At 40.8% G+C, this 26067-nt stretch overlaps 1 protein-coding gene across 4 annotated transcripts in view; it reads right to left on the reverse strand.

Annotated features, from left to right (window-relative positions):
* The window catches only part of agap3 (ArfGAP with GTPase domain, ankyrin repeat and PH domain 3), a 402421-nt gene that overhangs the window by 232289 nt on the left and 144065 nt on the right, over positions 1–26067 (reverse strand). Inside the window, exon 1 of one of the 4 annotated variants that reach the window (XM_061979367.2) lies at positions 8733–9495. The exons of the other annotated variants lie outside the window; for them this stretch is intronic. Coding sequence (XP_061835351.1) covers positions 8733–8844 — 112 coding nt within the window. The 5' untranslated portion in view covers positions 8845–9495. Of the gene's footprint in view, positions 1–8732; positions 9496–26067 lie in introns of those variants that run through there. 4 annotated transcript variants of the gene reach the window in all.

Raw genomic sequence — 26067 nt, forward strand, 5'->3', positions numbered from 1 at the left:
TTGTGGGTGCCGTGATCTGTGTGGCAACAAATGCACTTTTACTAGTGCACATTTGTTAAAACTGCAATTTAAATTTGATGATGTGCATTTATTGGAGAAAAGAATGAAGGTTATGGGAAGCAGAAAAAATATTTTTAAAAAGCCTAATCATATCATTTATTTAAAAAATAAATAAATAAAAATGAATTTATTTAAAAAAATATATTTATAGATTTTTTAAATAATTGATACCTGCAGCCCCAGTGCAAAATAAAAAAAAGTATTCTACTCCTAAATCTCTGCATACAAACGGTGCACCAATACTGTAGTTTCAGTGCTCCTTTGTTTTCATACAATACAGTGTTATCAAGCCCCAAAGATTGACCTTAAAAAAGCAGATACACTTGAAATTTCTCAAACAGCTCAATGCGCTTTTTAAAACACAGACTGTAACGTTACGGCATCTCATTGAAACGCCACCAAATTTGCTGCACACTTTTGGAAGACTGACAGGCACGTGTTTAAAATTTGACTGCAATTGGTTGAAAAACATGGCGGCCATCAAGCAAAACATCATTGCAGTGTACATGTGGGATGAGTGACCAAAATGAATTAACTATTTGTGTAATAATTATAAAACTTTACATGTATTAACCTTTATCAACCACTATTACATGTATGCTATCATAAATGCATTTTGACCACAATGGCCCCACACATTTACATTATATTTACGGTCATGTAAAAACAAAAAAAAATAGGACATTCCTCTGTGTCATTATTGTGTTTTTAATGTGAACCGTATTTTACGGACCATAGGGCGCACCGGGTTATAAGGTGCACTGCCGTTGAATGGTCTATTTTCGATCTTTTTTTTTATATATATATATATAAGCTCTTAACCATTATGGACAACACCTCCCACCCACTACACTCCTTATGGAGAGAATGAGCACATTCAATGGAAGGCTCATACTCCCAAAATGCAACACGGAACGACAAAGGAAGTCCTTCATACCGACAGCCATCAGACTTTATAATGCATATGTTCCTTTTTGACTGTACTTAAATGTATAATAGACTGTATTTATATTATTCACATGTGAATAATGCTGTATAATAGACTGCATTTATATTATTCACATGTGAATAATGCTGTATAATAGACTGTGTTTATATTATTCACCTGTGAATAATGCTGTATAATACACTGTATTTATATTATCCACATGTAAAAAATACCTAAGTGTTTATTGTCTATTGTGAGCGAACTGTGGTGCTGAATTTCCCCAAGGGATCAATAAAGTACTTTCTATTCTATTCTATTCTATATAAGGCGCACCAGATTATAGGGCGCATTAAAGGACTCAATTTATTTATTTATTTTCTAAATTGAAAACACTTCCTTGTGGTCTACATAACATGTAATGGTGGTTCTTTGGTCCAAATGTTGCATAGATTATGTTTTACAGATCATCTTCAAGCCGCTTTCTGACAGTCGCTTCAGGATGCGCCGTTTTGTGGGCGGTCTTATTTACGTGGCTCACTTTCGTCCATCAAGCAGTGCGGCTTCATAGCTTACCAAAGTCGTACTAAAAAAACATGTTGATAGATTTTTGAGCGCCGTGTTTAATGTTCTATATTTTCAATGGAACCTATAAAATGTTGGTGTTGTTTACTTGAGTCATATTGCAGTCTACACGTATCTCTTATGTGTGACTGCCATCTACTGGTCACACTTATCATTACACCATGAACCAAATAAAGTTGCTTCGAGGTCGGTAAGCAAAACCAGATTTATTCCGTACATTAGGCGCACCGGGTTATAAAGCGCACTGTCGAGTTTTGAGGGGGAAAAAACTATTTTAAGTGCGCCTTATAGTCCGGAAAATACAGTATCTTTTATTTTTTACATCTAGACTTCTTAGACGCCATGTGCCTATGTTTGGTTCTACAATGTTGAACATTTTCCTCAACTTAATGTGAACCCAAATGGGTCCTCCTCGATCAGTTAGGGGTCTCAAAATATATGATTCATACCGCGGCATGTAGTACGGTTATTAGAGCATGGTACACTTGCTCATGCATATACACAACAAGCCCTCTATTAATGTAACCATGTACAGTGGTACTGTTTTCCATTCCAAAATGTCTGACGATGATCTAAATTGTATGAGAACCGAAGCAGTTTTTCCCATAAGAAATAATGTAAATGCAATTGATTAATTCCAGACATACTCAATATTTATAGTTTTACATGCAAAAAACAATGTGGAATACAAAAAATGACAAAATAAATGTATGAATAAATATTTAACATCATTATTTCAGACTGTTGTTAGTGGACACGGCAACGAACGGAGAGGGTGGTTAGGAGGGGAGAGCCACTCAAAAGCCATCCTCTTCTTTTGCAACGAGTTCTTTCTTAAATTCAATAGTGTTTCTCAACTTCTTTATCAAGTGCTAGCACTCGTAATTTTCTTCTTTTGCAGTCATATTCAATAAACATGCACAGAGGCTGAGACTGATTTACCAATCGGTGGGATTCTTTGTTCAGAGCTAGTTTGTTATGCGCCGAAAATGTTCATCAAAAGCTAAATCCTACAAAAAAAATGTCAAATAGATGCTACAATAGAAATGATTATTAGTCTACAGCAGCGTTATTCAACTAAATTGTTCGAGGGACTACATTTTAAGAAACTTAAGGGCCGGGAGGCAGGACTTCTCCTTTCACTATTGTTCTTATTTCGAAAAACAGCGTCCTACATAACAGACACTTGTTTTTGGTCTATTTTTGTGTCAGAGTTACAAAAAATTGTCCTGTTACGTAAAATAATGCAGTGGACGCTGCCTTTTAGAGTGTTATGGTGTCAATCTGAGGATCTGCATTTGCATTTGTTTACACTGGTCCAGGTTTCTCACCAGGGCTTGAAAGGGTGACGTAGTAAACGCAATGCATTGTGGGTTTTATGAGCATTCGAATAGCTTATTCACATGGCTGAATGCAAGACTCTCCTAAAATGGTGTTCTTTTCATAACAAGTTCAAAACATGTCGCGAATGTGCTGCATCATTAACTGCCACAATGGTTCACATGATCTCTTCATGCACAGAGGGGAGCGGGCCTGATCCCCCACTCAGTGTTCCAACACGGATGAAACAACGAAGGTTGAAGGGAATATTGAACAACAAATCAATGATTGAAGTGACAAACTCACCCAGTTGCCATCCAAACAATACCCCGTTTGTTGACAAGAACATATAGCCATGGAAGCATATTCAATCTATTTATTAAGCAAAGGTAAGTAAGACAAACCGGTGAAAGATTCAAAAGAGCTGCCGTCAGAGTTGACAATCTGCCGCTGCTAGCCTGCTAAGCTAACAAAACAGCTCAAACTCAGACTCGCTGATGTCATACGTCACTAGGCAACAGGCACCGCCTTTTTAAAGACATGCACACACTGCTATCATATAGATATATGAAACTTATCTCAACTGCATTATGCCAGACATTTGAAGTTAATTTTTTAAGTAACACATTAATTAATTTCCCTAGTAATTAAATACATTTATTAAAGAGTAATTCCATTAGTCAGCCTTCCGTCAGCTTTCCTGGTAAGGTCTATTCAGGTGTACTGGAGAGAGGCTACGCCGGATAGTTGAACCTGGAAAATTAAGGAGGAGCAGTGTAGTTTTCGTCCTGGTCGTGGAACTGTGGACCAGCTCTATACTCTCGGCAGATTCTTGAGGGTGCATGGGAGTTTGCCCAACCAGACTACCTGTGCTTTGTGGACTTGGAGAAGGCCTTTGACCGTGTCCCTCGGGAAGTCTTGTGCGGAGTGCTCAGAGAGTATGGGGTATCGGACCGTCTGATTGTGGCGGTCCGCTCCCTGCATGATCGGTGTCAGAGCTTCGTCCACATTGCCGACAGTAAGTCAGGTCCATTTCCAATGAGGGTTGGGTTGGGCAAAACTTTTGTGGACAGACTTTCTAGGCGCAGTCAGGGCGTTGAGGGGATCTGGTTTGGTAGCTGTAGGATTAGGACGATGATGTGGTCCAGATGGCATCATCTGGCAAGGATCTTCAGCTCTCACTGGATCGGTTCGCAGCAGAGTGTGAAGCGACTGGGATGAGAATCAGTACCTCCAAGTGCGAGTCCATAGTTCTCGCCCGAAAAAGTTGGAGTGCCATCTCTGGGTTGGGGAGGAGACTGTGCCCCAAGTGGAGGAGTTCAAGTACCTCGGAGTCTTCACGAGTGAGGGAAGAGTGGATCGTGAGATCGACAGACAACGGATCAGTGCGGCATCTGCAGTGATGCGGACCCTGCATCAGTCCGTCGTGGTGAAGAAGGAGCTGAGCCGGAAGGCAAAGCTTTTAATTTACCGGTCAATCTACGTTCCCATCCTTACCTATGGTCATGAGCTTTGGGTTATGACCGAAAGGACAAGATCACGGGTACAAGCGGCCAAAATGAGTTTCCTCCGTCGGGTGGTGGGGCTCTCCCTTAGAGATAGGGTGAGAAGCTCTGTCATCCAGGAGGAGCTTAAAGTAAAGCCGCTGCTCCTCCACAACGAGAGGAGCCAGATGAGGTGGTTCGGGAACCTGGTCAGGATGCCCCCCGGATGCCTCTCTGGGGAGGTGTTTCGGGCACGTCCGATTGGTAGGAGGCCACGGAGAAGACCCAGAACACGTTGGGGAGACTATGTCTCCCGGCTTGCCTGGGAACGCCTCGGGATCCCTCGGGAGGAGCTGGTGGAAGTAGCAGTGGGGAGGGAAGTCTGGGCTTCCCTGCATAGGCTGCTGCCCCTGCTACCCGACCTCGGATAAGCGGAAGAAGATCGAATTAATGGATAATTCCGTTAGTAATTCAATCACTTTTTTGGTAAAGTAAGGAGTAACTATAATGAATTACTTTTTTAAAGTAATTTTCAGAACACAGCATCATGAAGCAGTTGGCAGGTTGGTGTTCCTGGCTAAAACCTACAAACTACTTTATACCGACCGGGATATGAGTTTGGTCCATATCGCCCAGCCCTACACTCGGGTTAGCGATAGTGCAAGCACAGTTTATGGATGTTCTTTGTGTTTAATTAAGTGTTGCAGTAGGCCCTATGATGGCATTGTGTCTATATGTATGAGTGCACATGTGTACCTTGTTTGAGTCTTAATAATGAATTTACATTTTATATTGCTACAAAGAATGTTCTGCGCTCCCAAAAAAAATATGTGCTACTCATTTTTTTTAAATGAGTAGCACAGTAGTAGTCCTACTGGTGAAAAAGTTAAAGCTTACAGCACGCGAGAGTTCTCTTGGTGTATTATGGTCGGTGTTTACATCCCACCTCAGGCCTGCGTAACAGAAGCATTACAGCACTTGGCTGACCATATTGCAGACGTGGAGAAAAACAACATCCTGACTCCTTGCTCATCATTCTGGGGCATTCTAACAGAGCAAATTTAACCTAAGAACTCCCAAAATACAGAAAGCATATTAAGTGCCCGACCACCGGAGCTAACACACTGGACCAATGCTACACAACAAGAAAGGACTCTTAGCCCTCTGTTCATCGTGCTACTTTAGAACTCTCTGATCACTGTCTGGTTCACCTCATCTGACTGACTGGAGTGTCTTTGAAGTTGCAGCAAATTTTTTTGACATCATATTTTTTTAACATCAAACATTGTGATATCATACATGAGCTTCTGTGAGGACATGTGTGTGCAGACCAGGACATTCTGCACATAAAACAACAAGTCCTAGTTTACAACTCAGTTTAGGAAGCTGCATCACGCCAAGGAAGACGTCTACAGGGGAGGGGACGGGGCCCTGTTCAAACAGGCCAGGAACAAACTGACAAAGGAGATCAGAGTAACTAAAAGTAGCAACACTGAGAAGCTTAAACAAGGCTTCTCAGCTAACGACCCCGAAGCAGTTAAAAAAGGCCTGCGAGAGGTCACCAACTACAGGAAACCCACACCCCACCTTGCAGGTAAGTTAAAAGTTAAAGTACCACTGATAGTCTCACACACACTAGGTATGGTGAAATTACCCTTTGCATTTAACCCGTCCCCTTGTTCCACCTGGGAGATGAGAGGAGCAGTGAGCAGCAGCGGTGGCTGCGCCCGGGAAATCCTTTTGGTGATTTAACCCCTAATTCCAACCCTTGATGCGGAGTATCAAGCAGGGAGGTAATGGGTCCCATTTTTATAGTCTTTGGTATGACTCGGCCGGGGTTTGAACTCACAACCTACCGATCTCAGGGCGGACACTCTAACCAAAAGGCCACTGAGCAGGTAACAATAGGGTTACCTGTCTTACCTGTCAATAGCTGTCTTTACACGGCAGGATGCAAGACAGTGCCTTAGAAATGTGTTCTTTTTTTTAACAAGTTCAAAACATGGCGCCAACGTCCGACATCATTAACTGCCACGATGGTGGTCATGATCGCTTCAGGAAAAAAAACTATTTGGTGAGACTTGTCTCATTTCTAGCAAAGAAGGAAAAGCCAAGAAAGTCGGGTTAGTGAACTAGTAAAGAGATGATGACTCGTCTGGATAGGAACCGTGAGATGATCAAACATGACTTTTAATGCCATCACCTGGTACATGTTGGTGTGTTCATGGCGTTTTCACACTGGTAAGTTTGAATCTAAGCCGGTCTTATTCTGTTGCACACATAGTTTTTAGTAGCCCAGTTAGCCTTTGCATAGCTAAGCAAGCTGCGGGTTACGAACAACGTACAGAATTCTACTGCAGGTTTTCACAACCATCACTGGGTTCACAAACATCACCACAATACTCAGACCCTACCCTGCCTGCTCCCCCCGCCCCAGCCTCCAACCTGCACTGACAATCTGTGGAAAGAAAAATCTGTGCTAGTTCTTCCAGAAACAAAAGAAGACAAAGGCTCCAGGACCAAACGGTGTGTCCCCCTCCTGCCTGGGAGTCTGTTCTGAGCAACTGACCCCCATTCTCAAAATAAATTCGCCAATTAGCCAGGCGGGATCAGCATTTGTGATCGCTATTAAAAGGCATTAATTGGCAATGGCAATTACATACTTTTTCATGAAAATCGGCCAATTCTGATCGTGGCCAATTTATCGGGACATCCGTAGAATGAATGAATCAAATCTCTTGTCCATTGGACATGGTCATACGGAGCAATTCAACCAATTGTATTTATGTTTTGAGGTAGCGATGCTTTCAAAACAGGGTTGTCTCGGTACAGTCCCTTGATCTTTTCTTTTGTACGTTCCATTTTCATCCAGTCTGTTGCTCCCTCTCGAGCAATACAGCAATGTACACAGAAGCTTTACAGAAACGGCGACAGCGGCCCCACAATGCATTGCAAAATCACATATATACAACGGGAGCGTTCTAGTGTTTTGCTGCAAAAATGTCTCTCCCAAGCTTGGGCAACCAGTTGAATAGCCCTGGTCTACAAGTTTATATCAACACATACAGTCGTGGTCAAAAGTTTACATACACTTGTAAAGAACATAATGTCATGGCTGTCTTGAGTTTCCAATAATTTCTACAAGTCTTATTTAAGGCCTCACCTTTTCTCCTCCAAACATATTGCTGGGTATTGTGGTCAAACAGCTCAATTTTTGTTTCATATGACATCACATGGACAAAGGTAAGACCTTCTGGAGAAAAGTTCTGTGGTCAGATGAAACAAATATTGAGCTGTTTGATCCACAGTACCCAGCAATATGTTTGGGGGAGCAAAGATGAGGCCTTTAATCCCAGGAACACAAACCTACCGTCAAGCATGGTGGTGGTAGTATTATGCTCTGGGCCTGTTTTGCTGCCAATGGAACTGGTGCTTTACAGAGAGTAAATGGGACAATGAAAAAGGAGGATTACCTCCAAATTCTTCAGGACAACCTAAAATGATCAGTCCGGTGGTTGGGTCTTGGGCGCAGTTGGGTGTTCCAACAGGACAATGACTCCAAACACACGTCAAAAGTGGTAAAGGAATGGCTAAATCAGGCTAGAATTAAGGTTTTAGAATGGCCTTCCCAAAGTCCTGACTTAAACGTGTGGACAATGCTGAAGAAACAAGTCCATGTCAGAAAACCAACAAATTTAGCTGAACTGCACCAATTTTGTCATGAGGAGTGGTCAAAAATTCAACCAGAAGCTTGTGGATGGCTACCAAAATCGCCTTTTGCAGTGAAACTTGCCAAGGGACATGTAACCAAATATTAACATTGCTGTATGTATACTTTTGACCCAGCAGATTTGGTCACATTTTCAGTAGACCCATAATAAATTCATAAAAGAACCAAACTTCATGAATGTTTTTTGTGACCAACGAGTGTGTGCTCCAATCACTCTATCACAAAAAAATATGAGTTGTAGAAATGATTGGAAACTCACGACAGCCATGACATTATGTTCTTTACAAGTGTATGTAAACTTTTGACCATGAATGTAGATAGAAGGAATAGCCATATTGGGAGTAATGTAACATTAAATAAGTTAAATGAAAAACCTGGTTTTAACAGTGAAACTGAAGGAATCAGAACAACATTACGCAAAACTATCTGATCAGTGACGTTCTGAGGAATGTTTTTTTGTGGTTTCTACGTTTCATTCCAACCTCACTGAGCTCCTCGGTGTGTTATCAGTAATCTGAGTAGCGTTCGACAGTCGTTAAAAACATTCCAAAGGTCCCAGGAAGTCGTCTTTCGGTTTCTGCACTAATGCATGGAAAGTTTGAATGAAAGGTGCACCGGTGATGTTTACCTGAGTCCAAGAAGTAGGGGTTGGGAATGTCGTAAGGCTCGTTGTCAAGCAAGCGCTCCTTCTCACTCCATTGGCGTCGATTGCGTCTTTGACTGCCGAAGCAGCGCAACATAATCTACATCTAACCTCAGCAGGAGCTCTCGTCAACATAGCCGTGAATATAAATCATCCAACTGTTGCCCGTTGCTCATCTTGGCTTCTAAATCAAATCCGCCATGTTAATCCTCTCTTGCTTGGGAAGCTTTACTTTGCTGCATCATGCCATAATGTCACCTTCAAGAAACAAGAAACAAGAATAGTGTCCTTCCAAGTGATGCAGGTGAAGTCAGCAGGGTCCCCACGTAATAAGAAACACTGATAGGATTAAAGTTAATCCACTTTTCTTCTCTGGTCGTTGTTTGGGTCTGCTCCAGCAAGAAAAGTGCATGGTACTAAAGCGTACAAAAAAAGAAGAAGAAGAAAAAAAAAAGCAGCGCAGGTAACAGAGCTTCTCTTGTCTACTTCCTCTGTCCCGCGGCCAAACATTTCTCCCCCTTGTACCTTGATAGCAGCTGGGCGGGTTTTCACAAGAAACCGGGTGAGCGTGTTTTGGGTTTACTGGGTTGTCGTTCCAACACTACATGTGTGTTTGTGTGTCATTCCTTGCATGCTTGTGTAGCGTCAACCAGCATTTGAGTTTTAAAACATGTTACTTGTGTTTATGCAGCAGCTAGTGGCTTCTCGCTGTAAACAAATCTGTTCAGTCTGAGGTGGGGGCGAGGCCAAAGGAGAGTTTATACTAGGGGTAGTCAAACGTACGGCCCGTGGGCCTTAGAACAGGTTTTATCCAGCCTGTGCGATGAGTTTGCTAAGTATAAAAATGAGCCAAAATTTTTGAATGAAACAAACTGCTGTTCTTAATGTGTCCACTAGATGTCGCAATATCAATTATTTGTATCTTTGTAGATGGTGCTACATATGTAAATAAAATATACCACATGATGTTAGTGCACCAGTTGAGGAAAATGAGCAAACTACATAAATAAAACCCTGTAATTTGATTTTGATATTATTTTTTTATCTTGATAGATTGAAAATTAACACCAATGAGTTCACCGATGAACATTATCACATAATATATCCAGAAAGTATAAATAATACTATAGAATACTATTAACCGCAACATGGAAGTATAAAAAAAAACAACATTATGATTTGTACATTTTCAGAATGTGCTTGTTCTATTTTTAAACAAATAAAAACCGTCTGAAGTTGTCTTTATTTTTAAGTTATCGTGCCGTGATTTTACCAGTCTGGCCCACTTGGGAGTAGATTTTTCTTCATGTGGCCCCCGATTTAAAATAAGCTTGACACCCCTGGTTTATACGTTTGCTCTACAATGCGGGAAAAGCCTGAGGAAAAACTGGCAATTCAAACAATGCTACTAAAATGTCTTTGATTGCAATCACCACCAATAGTTTGTCCAATGCACACAAAAACTGTAATTCCTTCAGACAGTACGTACATTAATATACTCTCAGATTTGACCAATTCAATAATAATAATTTTCAATGTGCTCCTTGTCTTTACACCTTGCTCTTCTATTAATTTACCTTTAATGTACTTTTTAAGGTCTTTATTTTGTATCCAATTCTTTATTATTAATTTTTCAACACTTCTTTTTCCCCCTTTTCTTGCATCACAGAATACAGTTTTTTAGCGTTTCCTGTATATTTATGTACTGTATTTTCCGGACCATAGGGCGCACCGGATTATAAGGCGCACTGCCGATGTAGCGTGCAAGGACGGGAGTGGAAGAAGTGTCAAAAGATGGAGCTAACTGTTTTAATGAGATTCAGACTTTACTTAAATCAATAACGAAGCAGCATCTCCTCATCCGTGGCTCACTAGTGCAACAACAACGCCAGAAATGTGTCCCATGAAAAAACGTTCTAATAACTAAAGTTCCTTGGGTGAATAATGTAAACTCACTACACCGGTATGTTTTTGTGCTTTCATGGCGAGTTTACTGACAGATATAAGTAAGAACTTTACACTACTTTTTATTAGAAATGGTAACAGCAGAGGATGAATGTCACATAACAAGAAGATAGAGAAAAAGAAGAAGCTTATTGACTACGGTGTCGGCACCGACTACAAAGGCGGACGCGTGCAGATTTTCAGGACTTATGCAGATCCCAAATACAGATCAGCAGGTACCAATAGGTAAGAAAAGTTGCTTTTGCATAATATTGCAAAACAAAACGCCAGATAATAAGTCTTAACTTATACACACACCATAATAATACTCATATGTTGAAGCACAGTACAATCCATCAAGCGGTGTGGCTTCATAGCTTACCAAAGTCGTACTAAAACATTTTGATCGATTTTAGAGCGCCGTGTGTAATGTTCTATATTTTCAATGGAACATATAACATTTTGGTGTTGTTTACTTGAGTCATATTGCAGTCAACTCGTATCTCTTATGTGTGACTGCCATCTACTGGTTACACTTATCATTTCACCATGTACCAAATAAAATAGCTTCGAGGTCGGTAAGCACAACCAAAATGATTCCCTACATTAGGCGCACCAGGTTATAAGGCGCACTGTCGAGTTTTGAGAAAATAAAAGGATTTTAAGTGCGCCCTATAGTCCAAAAAATACGGTATTTGTGTATTAGTGGCTCATGCAGTACACTCATGGGTCAGGTTGCAACGATTAGTTATTGTCTATGAGGTGCTTCATAAAATTTTATTTGATTGAGCGGCAATAATTTTAATGTTTACACTTGTATTCCTGTAGGTAATCATTTCAGCTAAATAACTCTAACAATAATGGATAAAAAAAAAAAAAACTCAAACATGTACAGCAAATCATAAGCAATAATCGCTTGACTAGTCGATTAAACTAAAAAAATTATTTAAAAAAAAAAGTATTATAAATATTGTTAGTTGAAGCAATATATCATGGGGCACTTCATTAGGTATGCTTGTAGAGCAGAGCTGGGCAAATAGTTTGACCCGGGGGCCACATTGAGAGAAAAAAATGTGTCTGGGGGGCTAAGGTGTATAAATTATGTATATATATATATATATATATATATATATATATATATATATATATATATATATATATATATATATATATATATATATGTACATATTTAGCTGTAAAAATCTGCTGTACATTATGTGTGTTTGTGTACCTTTTTTTCCAGGAACACTAATACCAAAAGTCACAACGTCCGATATAGTTCTAAAAACGTTATGATAGACCACCTCAAAAAAACTAAATGCAATTTTACAGTTTTTTACTGAATGGGACACCCAAACTTTACATGAAAATAAAGAAAGTGGGATTTACAATATTAACTATGAACAATAAAACACTGAATATTAACAACATATGAACGTCTCTCCTCTTTTAAGTGGGATTTACAATATTAAAGTTAAAGTTAAAAGTTAAAGTACCAATGATTGTCACACACACACTAGGTGTGGCGAAATTATTCTCTGCATTTGACCCATCACCCTTGATCACCCCCTGGGAGGTGAGGGGAGCAGTGGGCAGCAGCGGTGGCTGCGCCCGGGAATCATTTTGGTGATTTAACCCCCCCCTGAGCTAGTGCGCGAGGTTGAGAAGTTCCGGCTAGATATAGTCGGACTCTCTTCGACGCACAGCAAGGGCTCTGGAACCAGTTCTCTCGAGAGGGGCTGGACTCTCTTCCACTCTGGCGTTGCCGGCAATGAGAGGCGACGGGCTGGGGTGGCAATTCTTGTTGCCCCCCGGCTCAGAGCCTGCACGTTGGAGTTCAACCCGGTGGACGAGAGGGTAGTTTCCCTCCGCCTTCGGGTGGGGGGACGGGTCCTGACTGTGGTTTGCGCTTACGCGCCAAACCGCAGCTCAGAGTACCCACCCTTTTTGGATTCGCTCGAGGGAGTACTTGAGAGTGCTCCCCCGGGTGATTCCCTCGTTCTACTGGGGGACTTCAATGCTCATGTTGGCAGCGACAGTGAAACCTGGAGAGGCGCGATTGGGAAGAATGGCCGCCCGGATCTGAACCCGAGTGGTGTTCTGTTATTGGACTTTTGTGCCCGTCACAGATTGTCCATAATGAACACCATGTTCGAACATAAGGGTGTCCATATGTGCACTTGGCACCAGGACACCCTAGGCCGCAGTTCCATGATCGACTTTGTAGTTGTGTCATCGGATTTGCGGCCTCATGTTTTGGACACTCGGGTGAAGAGAGGGGCGGAGCTTTCAACCGATCACCACCTGGTGGTGAGTTGGCTGCGATGGTGGGGGAGGATGCCGGACAGACCTGGCAGGCCCAAACGCATTGTGAGGGTTTGCTGGGAACGACTGGCAGAGTCTCCTGTCAGAGAGAGTTTCAATTCCCACCTCCGGAAGAACTTTGAACATGTCACGAGGGAGGTGCTGGACATTGAGTCCGAGTGGACCATGTTCCGCACCTCTATTGTCGAGGCAGCTGATTGGAGCTGTGGCCGCAAGGTAGTTGGTGCCTGTCGTGGCGGTAATCCTAGAACCCGTTGGTGGACACCGGCGGTGAGGGATGCCGTCAAGCTGAAGAAGGAGTCCTATCGGGTTCTTTTGGCTCATAGGACTCCTGAGGCAGCGGACAGGTACCGACAGGCCAAGCGGTGTGCGGCTTCAGCGGTTGCGGAGGCAAAAATTCGGACATGGGAGGAGTTCGGGGAAGCCATGGAAAACGACTTCCGGACGGCTTCGAAGCGATTCTGGACCACCATCCGCCGCCTCAGGAAGGGGAAGCAGTGCACTATCAACACCGTGTATGGTGAGGATGGTGTTCTGCTGACCTCGACTGCGGATGTTGTGGATCGGTGGAGGGAATACTTCGAAGACCTCCTCAATCCCACCAACACGTCTTCCTATGAGGAAGCAGTGCCTGGGGAATCTGTGGTGGGCTCTTCTATTTCTGGGGCTGAGGTTGCTGAGGGAGTTAAAAAGCTCCTCGGTGGCAAGGCCCCGGGGGTGGATGATATCCGCCCGGAGTTCCTTAAGGCTCTGGATGCTGTGGGGCTGTCTTGGTTGACAAGACTCTGCAGCATCGCGTGGACATCGGGGGCGGTACCTCTGGATTGGCAGACCGGGGTGGTGGTTCCTCTCTTTAAGAAGGGGAACCGGAGGGTATGTTCTAACTATCGTGGGATCACACTCCTCAGCCTTCCCGGTAAGGTCTATTCAGGTGTACTGGAGAGGAGGCTACGCCGGATAGTCGAACCTCGGATTCAGGAGGAACAGTGTGGTTTTCGTCCTGGTCGTGGAACTGTGGACCAGCTCTATACTCTCGGCAGGGTCCTTGAGGGTGCATGGGAGTTTGCCCAACCAGTCTACATGTGTTTTGTGGACTTGGAGAAGGCATTCGACCGTGTCCCTCGGGAAGTCCTGTGGGGAGTGCTCAGAGAGTATGGGGTATCGGACTGTCTGATTTTGGCGGTCCGCTCCCTGTATGATCAGTGTCAGAGCTTGGTCCGCATTGCCGGCAGTAAGTCGGACACGTTTCCAGTGAGGGTTGGACTCCGCCAAGGCTGCCCTTTGTCACCGATTCTGTTCATAACTTTTATGGACAGAATTTCTAGGCGCAGTCAAGGCGTTGAGGGGATCTGGTTTGGTGGCTGCAGGATTAGGTCTCTGCTTTTTGCAGATGATGTGGTCCTGATGGCTTCATCTGTCCAGGATCTTCAGCTCTCGCTGGATCGGTTCGCAGCCGAGTGTGAAGCGACTGGGATGAGAATCAGCACCTCCAAGTCCGAGTCCATGGTTCTCGCCCGGAAAAGGGTGGAATGCCATCTTCGGGTTGGGGAGGAGACCCTGCCCCAAGTGGAGGAGTTCAAGTACCTCGGAGTCTTGTTCACGAGTGAGGGAAGAGTGGATCGTGAGATCGACAGGCGGATCGGTGCGGCATCTTCAGTAATGCGGACGCTGTATCGATCCGTTGTGGTGAAGAAGGAGCTGAGCCGGAAGGCAAAGCTCTCAATTTACCGGTCGATCTACGTTCCCATCCTCACCTATGGTCATGAGCTTTGGGTTATGACCGAAAGGACAAGATCACGGGTACAAGCGGCCGAAATGAGTTTCCTCCGCCGGGTGGCAGGGCTCTCCCTTAGAGATAGGGTGAGAAGCTCTGTCATCCGGGGGGAGCTCAAAGTAAAGCCGCTGCTCCTCCACATCGAGAGGAGCCAGATGAGGTGGTTCGGGCATCTGGTCAGGATGCCACCCGATCGCCTCCCTAGGGAGGTGTTTAGGGCACGTCCGACCGGTAGGAGGCCACGGGGAAGACCCAGGACACGCTGGGAAGACTATGTCTCCCGGCTGGCCTGGGAACGCCTCGGGATCCCCCGGGAGGAGCTGGACGAAGTGGCTGGGGAGAGGGAAGTCTGGGCTTCCCTGCTTAGGCTGCTGCCCCCGCGACCCGACCTCGGATAAGCGGAAGAAGATGGATGGATGGATGGAACCCCCAATTCCAACCCTTGATGCTGAGTGCCAAGCAGGGAGGTAATGGGTCCCATTTTTATAGTCTTTGGTATGACTCGGCCGGGATTTGAACTCCCAACCTACCGATCTCAGGACGGACACTCTAACCACTAGGCCACTGAGTAGGTAACTATGAACAATAAAACACTGAATATTAACAATATATGAACATCGCTCCTCTTTTACTTCTCAGACTAGCTCCTCGATAGACTTCTTTTACAATCAAGGAAAACACAACAAAAATGTAACAAACAGCAAAATCTGAATGCAAAGTGCAATACACACCTACAATATGTAATATTATCATTTTTATGCAGATATTTGTTGTAAAAATCTGCTTCCGCACCTGTTCCTGACACGTGTTTCAGGCTGGCTGCTCTGAAAACAAACCCCGCCCACTCTGGTTTGTTCCTTGTCTGAGCTGCTGTGACGTAGATTACCGTAATAACTCGTATAACACCCAAAAGCGCAGATTTCAACCATTGAAATACTTTCTATAGTTCAAGACTGACGGTCATTTAAAAAGAGCACTGCACATCATAATGGCGACTACAGTTTTGATGTTAAAGGTCTAAAACAAAATGATGTAGAATGTCCGTCGGGCCGGATTGAAAATCTTAATGTGCCACATGTGGCCCTCGGGTCGTATTTTGCCCAGGTCTGTTGTAGAAGATAATAATCTGTACAGTCTGTCTTTACATTCACAGTTCTACAGTACGCCACGATTTCTAAGGACCAAAGTTGTGGTTTTCTTCTGTCTATAGACTTTTTTTTCCTCACAGTTTGAGAAGGACATTTTGAAATGCATAGCAGACAGCAGCTGACTGCACCACGTTTATGGAAGTACAACAGACGTGATGTACGCCGGCTCCGTCTGGCATATTGTGACGCGTCCAAGACACACGACTGGAAACCCCTCGTCGGCAGTATTAGAACGTGAGTCATCAGGAACGATAGCACATATATGACTGCCGCCATAATCACACTCTCGTCACAGCGTACAGTGGTAGAGTTGATAGCTTTAGGAAGCACACAACAGCAGCAGCGTCTCATACCTGCTGAGCCTCCATGTTCTCAGTGGCGGGCCGTGCGTTTCCCACCTAGGTCTTCAGTGATGTCCGACTTCAATAACTACCTCTCAAAATTCCATAATTTATGTCACCACATGACCATTGCTGGAGAAATACAATACAGCAACACATTTACTCACTACTGCATATTGAACCACATCAACAGTGTACAAAACGGGTTATTATCTCGCGCATTTAAAAATAAATTAAAACGCATCAGCAATTGAAACATATCTTATGTGGAACTGTCAAAATTTAAATTGCAAAAAACATATTAAAATTTAAAAAATAAAATATTTGAACTCACAATTTGTAGCACCTATTCGACGCCGTATAAGCCAGTTGTAGCCCTCCTCGTCGTCTTTTTATTTGAGTGGAAATGGCGAGCATTTTTCCATTTCATCGCCAGAGCATCTGAGCTAGTTTCCGGGGTTGGCCGACATCATCTTACAAAATGTAGTTTCTCTTTAAATATCCTTCTTGAAAATGGCCTTGCAAATAGATATCTGCCACCTAATCAACGCTTTGTTCTCCTTCTCTGCTATCCTGGTCTGGCTACGGCGCAACACTTCCTGCTTCCAGCTAAATTGAAACTTGTGAATTGGATACTCACTTTGGAACGACAAGTGAGTATCCAATCACAGTCTCGTTAACATCAGGCTACTGTCAACAACTTGTGATCTGATTGGCTATCACAACTGTCTCTCAACTCTATGTGTTCTCAAATTCATCCGGTAACGGTCCCGATGAGTATCCAATCACAGGACGTGTAAATGTCACGTTCAACCTTAGGCCATCTAGAAGGCCTTACTGACAACATCTCCTGATCTGATTGGTTATTGCAACTGTCTATCACCTGTATGTGTCCGTTCACTGACAGTGCACAGACGCCTGCATTGTCGATTCTGAAGGCCTCGGGCAGATTTCATAGAGCATGGCAACATAAGCTAGCTGAATTCTGATTGGATACAAACTAAAACTAAAAACAACAGCACTGGAACGAACATAATATGACATGAAGAGAATATGAATACTTTTAGATATTTATGGAAAATCTAATCCTTGATTATGATCATGATTTCTGGTTATGTTAGGCCAGCAGAGAAGGCCTTGCTGGCCCTGACGGCACACCACTGCATGTTCTTCACCAACAAGGTGACTCAACATTAGGGTCAGGAGAGGTAGTGCCGCTCTGGTCCACTAGAGGGTGCTCTTTTTCTTGGGTTCCACTGTTTATTTTTACAGACATAAATACATATGCACAAATACATACGCCATCCGATTTTTGGGCCCCGATCAAATTTTGTGTGCCTATCTGATACTTGGACAATAGATTGTAAAACAGAAAGATAACTAAAGTAAACACGAGAACACATTTTTATGCAGCAAATCTTATTAACTTTAGAATGTGCTAGTATTGTTTTAAATCCGATCATGTATTGGTGGTGGTGTCGAATGGTGCAGACAATTTTCTAAAAAAGAAAAGTAGCTAGTGCAGAAAAACTAAAGAGAAACTACTATTGGCTCCCATTTAAATTATTTGGGTTTTACCACTATTTGGCATTTTGACATGTATCGATATCGGCCAATATTTATTTTACGTTATATTGCAGCCAAATAAAATAGCTTCCAGGTTGGTAAGCACAACCAAAATTATTCTATACATTAAGTGCACCGGGTTATAAGACACACTGTCGAGTTTTGAGAAAATGTAAGGATTTTATGTGCGCCTTTTAGTCCAAAAAATATGGTAGCTTGCAAATTATTGTGATGTAGAAAAATCCCATATTTTTACCATTTTTTCACAGGAGTACAATGTTGGACACAGATGCAGTGAAGATCTGGGCTCGACAGCAAATGAGCCGATCAGTTAAAAAAAATATGCAAATATCGATCCCTGATCTGATTCCATGATCGGCATTAGGACATCTCTACTCTAAACCCAATAATACCACTCTTACAGGTATTAGACATATTTTAAATTTAACTTTACACAGTACATACAATATTGTACTTGCATGTTAAACAAAATCATATCTTGTCAAAGCATCTTCCCAGTAGAAAATGAGCAAATTGACTTGGGACGGAGTTCGGTTGGTAAAGTGGCCGTGCCAGCAACTTGAGGGTTCCAGGTTCGATCCCCGCTTCCGCCATCCTAGTCACTGCTGTTGTGTACTTGGGCAAGACACTTTACCCACCTGCTCCCAGTGCCACCCACACTGGTTTAAATGTAACTTAGATATTGGGTTTCACTATGTAAAGCGCTTTCAGTCACTAGAGAAAAACACTATATAAATATAATTCACTTCACTATCTGATGGATGCATAGCTGCAGCACTCTTTTTCTCCTAAAGATACAAGAAGGCCATCAAACTACCTTTATTTACATTAGGAGGACTGAAAATAATGAAGCACAATATTGATTTACCCTAGTTTGTCAGCTTAATTGACATGATTACACTGAAATACTGTGTATAAATGGGGCCCTTAATATTTGATTCCTATGAAATCAGCCTTACAAGAAGTGGCCAGGCCAACACAAATTTGTACAAATCGTTTTATTTGTATGTGTGATTTTTTTCCCTTTGGAACAAAAGACAGCATTGATTGTGCCAAAAGAACACCCCTCAGGTATCCACTCGCTACGACCGCAAATAAACCTGTCACCTGCATTATTATTCAGGGATGACAAATCGGCGTCAAGCCTTGTGCTCGTGACTCACAAGGTGCAATTTTGGAAAAAACCAAACAAAACACCTTTTCAGTGCTTTATTGCTAGTGATGTCACGCAAGAGAGGAAATCAATGTGCCCGCAGAAGAACTAGAGAAAAACAGTTGCCAAGGGTTAAGAAGTGTGACCTCACCGCACCTTCATTGCAGACCTAAACAAGTCAAATCCAAGACACAATAGAGTTGATAGCATGGTCTACAGTGGGACAATTTACTGCTCAGTATTGAGTGCCACTGTAACGCATGGACTTAACAATATGTTTATGATTGCGGATGGAGGGCTTTTAATACAACTACCACAATCACAATGAAAGACATATTGTGAAATGAATATTAAGCATTGTTCTCTTTGAAAAGACAGCATGCATGAGCCTTCTCTTGTGGCCAGGAAGTGTCTAATTTCCTGGAAGACAGCTCATTAAAACATGTCAAGGTGACACGCCGACAGACGCAAACATGCGCCTCCAGTAGATCAATATTAAATCCATCAAAAAAATAATATGCACGCAATTGTGTCAGGAGACTAAAAGTAATTGAAGATTCTGTGTGTGTGTGCGTGTGTGTGTCTATATATATATATATATATATATATATATATATATATATATATATATATATATATATATATATCTTAATAAGGTTATCCAAAAAATAGTGCTCGATACCGTATATATATATATATATATATATATATATATATATATATATATATATATATATATATGTCTTAATAAGGTTATCCAAAAAATAGTGCTCGATACCGTAGTAGAGCGCAATACATACACATACATATATATATATATATATGTATATATATATATATGTATAAAAGGCAGGAAAGTAAGAAACAAACAAATATATATATATATATATATACATACTTGTGTTACCTTTTTGAGACCTCCAAAATACGCCTACCTCTTTAGGACCACCCTTTCTATATATGTAAAGCTTTGTATTTACAACATTAATAATATATACATACTATGCAAATATAAAAAAGGTAAGCTTTTAGTAATTAAAAAAAATAATAATTGTAATTGGTTTTTAATCTTCATTATTTACTTCAAGTTATTACAGTATGTCTCCATATACATATTTATTTTGTTTTTTTAAGTCATTTTGGCCAAAGGAGGTGCATTTCAATTTCTTACACACATGTTTTACATATGTTGGCCAGAGGGGGAGCACTTAAATTTTTTACACACACTTGTTATTTCATATGTTGACCAGAGGGGAGCATTTTTAAAATCGACACAGTCAATTTGAAAAACCCTCCTATTTGGGACCACTCTAATTTCGATATATTTCACCACCAGGGGTGCAAATGAGACATTCTCTATTAGATGCAATGGTTTTCCGTATTGGGACCATGATTTCGGTCCTAACTTGTTCACACCTCCTCATATGGAAGGTACTTTTCCTTGTTGATGTCTCAAGAAGAAATACAACCCACGCACGCACGCACACACACACACACGCACGCACGCACACGTATTTGTATGTTAGCTTCTTGAGACCTGAGAAAAATGCCTACCTCTTTAGGACTGCCCTTTCTAGATATATAAATATTTGTATTTACAACATTGATAATATAAAAAACTATGCAAATATAAAAAAGCTTGTTGTGAAAAATTAGTAGGAATTTTACAAGAAAAAGGTCACAATTTCACAAGAAACACTTAGAATTTTGGCAGTATTATAATAATTTTACTCAATGCAAGTCAAAATTTTACAAGAAAAACTGAACATTTGTGCAACATTATGATAAAAGTTGGAATTTTACTCAACAGTCGCAATTTTACAAGAAAAGCTTAAAATGTTGGCAATTTTATGAAAAGAGTTGTAATTTTACTCGACAAAAGTCACAATCTTATAAGAAAACTTTAAAATTTTGGCAATATTATAATAATGATCGGAAATTTACTTGGCAAAATTATGACAAAAGTCATAATTTTACTCAAAAAATGTCACTATTTTACAAGAACAACAAAAAAAGTTGGCAATATTGTGATAAAAGTCAGAATTGTATATGACAAATGTCACCATTTTGCATAAAAAAGTAATGATTTTACAAAAAAAGTCAACATTTTACAAGAAAATATTGCAATATTATAGAAACAGAATGAGAAATTGTTCCCAATTTTATAAGAAAAAAGTCGACACATCGTAAGAAAAATTAGTTAATTTATATTTTATGGAATTTTTTGTTTTTTTATTTACTTCGTTATTACAGTATGTCTCGATATACATATTTTTTTCCTTTTTTTAATTTAATTTTGGCCAAAAGGGGCGCATTTCAATTTCTTACACACACTTGTTATTTCATATGTCGACCAGGGGCCACTTTTAAAACCGACACACAGTCAATTTGAAAAATTCCTCCTTTTTGGGACCACCCTCATTTTTGATAGATTTCACCACCAGGGGTGCAAATGAGATATTCTCTATTAGATGCAATGGTCTTCTGTATTGGGACCATGATTTATTTCCTAACTTGTTCACCAGTCCTCATGTGGAGGGTACTTTTCCTTGTTGATATCTCAAGAAGGGTAGAAATACAAGAACACACACACACACACACACACACACACACACACACATGGCTACTAAATATAATTTATTTTCATTAAATACACTTGTCTTATACTTTACTTAATAATCAGGTATTTAAGGTAAAATTCATAATTTAATAGTATTTGACAGTTTAATAAAGGCAGGTGTGCACGTTTTATTTACTACTATTCTCTTCGGCATACATTAGTGTGCATGTAAAGCACTGTTGTCAAACTCAATGCTCGGGGGACACATCCGACCCACTACCTAATTTTATGTAGCCCGCGAATGCCTTGGAAATAATAAGACACTTCATCATTCTTACTAAATGAATTTAAATTTTGACTTTAAAAAATGTACTGCAAGTTCCTCCCTGTATATTTATTTAATATTTGATGCAAAAAGCTATTTTGGGGGGGTCATTGTAACCCTTCCGGCAATAAATGTGTGTTCCTACTTCCGGAAACAAATGTGTGTGTGTTCTAATTTTGGCAGACATGGTAACAGACAACAAAGATGATTATTTTTGGACATATTAGGTTTCACAACCTTATCTTTTTGAAGCTGAATATACAGAGGATGAACTGCATGTTATAGAAGCAAGCAGATTACTCCCGGCACATCCTCCTGGTGTTGGGAGTATAAATATGTTTGTTTTCAATAAGAGAATAGATAAAGATGTGAATCGTTAAGCAGGATCGAAAGTGGAAATGGAACCGCAGAAATCGTATCAATTCCCATTTCTAGTCGTGACAGATATTTTTTTATGTTCTTGGAGTCATCGATATTACATCATAATTATTCATATCAGCCCCATAATTATCAGCCTGATATTTATCTCGCACCCCTACTACAAATGTATGAAACATTATGTTTGTTTTTTTCTATGTAAAAAAATGGATGGATGGAATAAAATATGTATGTAGGTTATTTAAAACATTGCCTGTACAGCTATTATATGTGTTATGAAACAGACTATTTCCATTCTCTCTTCTATGTTTCCTATGGGGAGATTACTAAAATGAGAAAATGGAAGTTTTGGCATTGCTATGAAGTTCAACTTTCAGGCAAACTCCCTCAGTTCTTTGTTATAATGACATTTAAATCAGGCAAAACAACATCATTAATTTTGTATGCAATCAATTATTCACCTCTCTGAGAATATAACGTCAACAAGCACATTTGGAAATCTATTTTGTGCGTCCGTGGCTGCAGAAAGACGTCATGAAGCACAGACTCAGGTGAAACAAATTTACATAAGAAGTCAACGGGCAGTCACACGTCAGCGCTAATGACAATTATGACAGTTATGACACAATGACCTGTCAATTCCCCTAACAGGCAATATACAAGCACCTTGTCTCCTATCTGCATCAGCACTAATGAAGAGTTCAGCAGATGGCAAAAAAGAAAAGAAAAGGGGGCACAGACAAGGCGCAAAAGTTTATGATAATTACGCTTGCACTAGTGCTGTTGGTGCGTGGGCGTATAAGAGCTTTTTAAAATTCAGCTGCACCAGCGACGAGCATACGTCATTGTTGCTCCACTGCGGAGAAAATGATAGGTTCGAGGACATCTGTGGGAGGCTGCGAAAAGAAAAAGGAAAAAAAAAACATTCCAGACGCTTCTGTCTGTAAAATAGTAGGAAAAGGAGAATGTATTAAAATGAATGAGACAGTGACAGAGTGTGTTGTGGCTGCATAAACCGGGAACCTTATTAACATGTGTGACAGACGAGGAGGCCTTTACTTTTGACGGAAGAAAAACAGGATTAAACACACGGCACGGTGCATCTATTTGCATATTATATGCACCTGCAGCTGTCCAAGCATGAACGCCTGATGACTTTCCAGCAAACATCAGTAGCCCCCAAAAACCCAAGCATGCAGGGAAAATATTAATACATCTTTTACAATGCGGATTTGCAGGAAAGTTATTTACCTGTATATTCATGAATCTATTTTCTCCGCTTTAAATTGTAAATAATTCATTTTTATATAAAAAAGTGATGGCGCTATCTGCAGGGGGGGCAGGGGCAAGGGGAGCGTTATACAATTATGAATCCAGCAGAGGGCGGTGTCTCAAAGTCAATTTACAACATTTTCTAGCAGGGAGATGCTTTGACAAGATATGATGTGTAACTGTAAGTTTTGTATGAACAATAGCATCAGAAATATAAAAAGTATATAAAATAGACATTTTAGATATTCGCGGCGGTTGCATTGGACTGTACATATACACAGTATATATACATACATACACATATACAGTATATACATATACTGTATATAGAAAATATATACATATACATATATATGTGTCGTGAGTTCAAACCCCGGCCGAGTCATACCAAAGACTATAAAATTGGGACCCATTACCTCCCTGCTTGGCACTCAGCATCAAGGGTTGGAATTGGGGGTTAAATCACCAAAAATGATTCCCAGGCGTGGCCACCGCTGCTGCTCACTGCTCCCGTCACCTCCCCGGGGGTGAGGGTGATGGGTCAAATGCAGAGGATAATCTCACCACACCTAGTGTGTGTGTGTGACAATCATTAGAAGAAAACATATATATATATACATATATATATATATATATATATATATATATATACACACATATATATATATACATATATATACATACATATATATATATACATACATACATATATATATATATACACAAATAAAGGTGTATATATATATATATAAGGTAAATTAAAAAAATTGATGTGGTGTTTCTTCTTTATTTGTGATTATTCCAAGCTGATTATCATTTACCTGTGTGTTGTTGTAGCGGCACTTGAACTGAATGTGACAGCTTGTCCTAATAATGACGGTCAGCTGGATAACAAAAAAAATACAGATAGCAGCATTTATTTTATTTATCTATTTTCAGACATCATTTTACATTACAGTATTGTTTCTTTTGTTAATATTAGAGTCCGTTCTGCAAGAAGGTAATCCCTAGAAGCTAAGAGCATATGGATAGGGACCCACAGTTAAAATATACATCATTATATAATACAAACCCCGTTTCCATATGAGTTGGGAAATTGTGTTAGATGTAAATATAAACGGAATACAATGATTTATGCAAATCCTTTTCAACTCATATTCAATTGAATGCACTACAAAGACAAGATATTTGATGTTCAAACTCATAATTTTTTTTTTTGTTGCAAATTATAATTAACTTAGAATTTCAAGGCTGCAACACGTGCCAAAGTAGTTGGGAAAGGGCATGTTCATCACTGTGTTACAAGGCCTTTCCTTTTAACAACACTCAGTAAACGTTTGGGAACTGAGGAGACACATTTTTTAAGCTTCTCAGGTGGAATTCTTTCCAATTCTTGCTTGATGTACAGCTTAAGTTGTTCAACACTCCGGGGGTCTCCGTTGTGGTATTTTAGGCTTCATAATGCGCCACACATTTTCAATGGGAGACAGGTCTGGACTACAGGCAGGTCAATCTAGTACCCGCACTCTTTAACTATGAAGCCACGTTGATGTAACACGTGGCTTGGCATTGTCTTGCTGAAATAAGCAGGGGCGTCCATGGTAACGTTGCTTGGATGGCAACATATGTTGCTCCAAAACCTGTATGTACCTTTCAGCATTAATGGCGCCTTCACAGATGTGTAAGTTACCCATGTCCTGGGCACTAATACACCCCCATACCATCACAGATGCTGGCTTTTCAACTTTGCACCTATAACATTCCGGATGGTTCTTTTCCTCTTTGGTCCGGAGGACACGACGTCCACAGTTTCCAAAAACAATTTGAAATGTGAACTCGTCAGACCACTGAACACTTTTCCACTTTGTATCAGTCCATCTTAGATGAGCTCAGGCCCAGCGAAGCTGATGGCGTTTCTGGGTGTTGTTGATAAACGTTTTTTGCCTTGCATAGGAGAGTTTTAACTTGCACTTACAGATGTAGCTACCAACTGTAGTTACTGACAGTGGGTTTCTGAAGTGTTCCTGAGCCTATGTGGTGATATCCTTTACACACTGATGTCGCTTGTTGATGCAGTACAGCCTGAGGGATCGAAAGTCACGGGCTTAGCTGCTTACGTGCATTGATTTCTCCAGATTCTCTGAACCCTTTGATAATATTACGGACCGTAGATGGTGAAATCCCTAAATTCCTTGCAATAGCTGGTTGAGAAAGGTTTTTCTTAAACTGTTCAACAATTTGCTCACGCATTTGTTGACAAAGTGGTGACCCTCGCCCCATCCTTGTTTGTGAATGACTGAGCATTTCATGGAATCTACTTTTATACCCAATCATGGCCTGTTCCCAATTTGCCTGTTCACCTGTGGGATGTTCCAAATAAGTGTTTGATGAGCATTCCTCAACTTTATCAGTATTTATTGCCACCTTTCCCAACTTCTTTGTCACGTGTTGCTGGCATCAAATTCTAAAGTTAATGATTATTTGCAAAAAAAAAAAAAAATGTTTATCAGTTT

This window comes from Nerophis lumbriciformis, linkage group LG19 (assembly GCF_033978685.3).
Source record: "Nerophis lumbriciformis linkage group LG19, RoL_Nlum_v2.1, whole genome shotgun sequence".
Taxonomy (NCBI): domain Eukaryota; kingdom Metazoa; phylum Chordata; class Actinopteri; order Syngnathiformes; family Syngnathidae; genus Nerophis; species Nerophis lumbriciformis.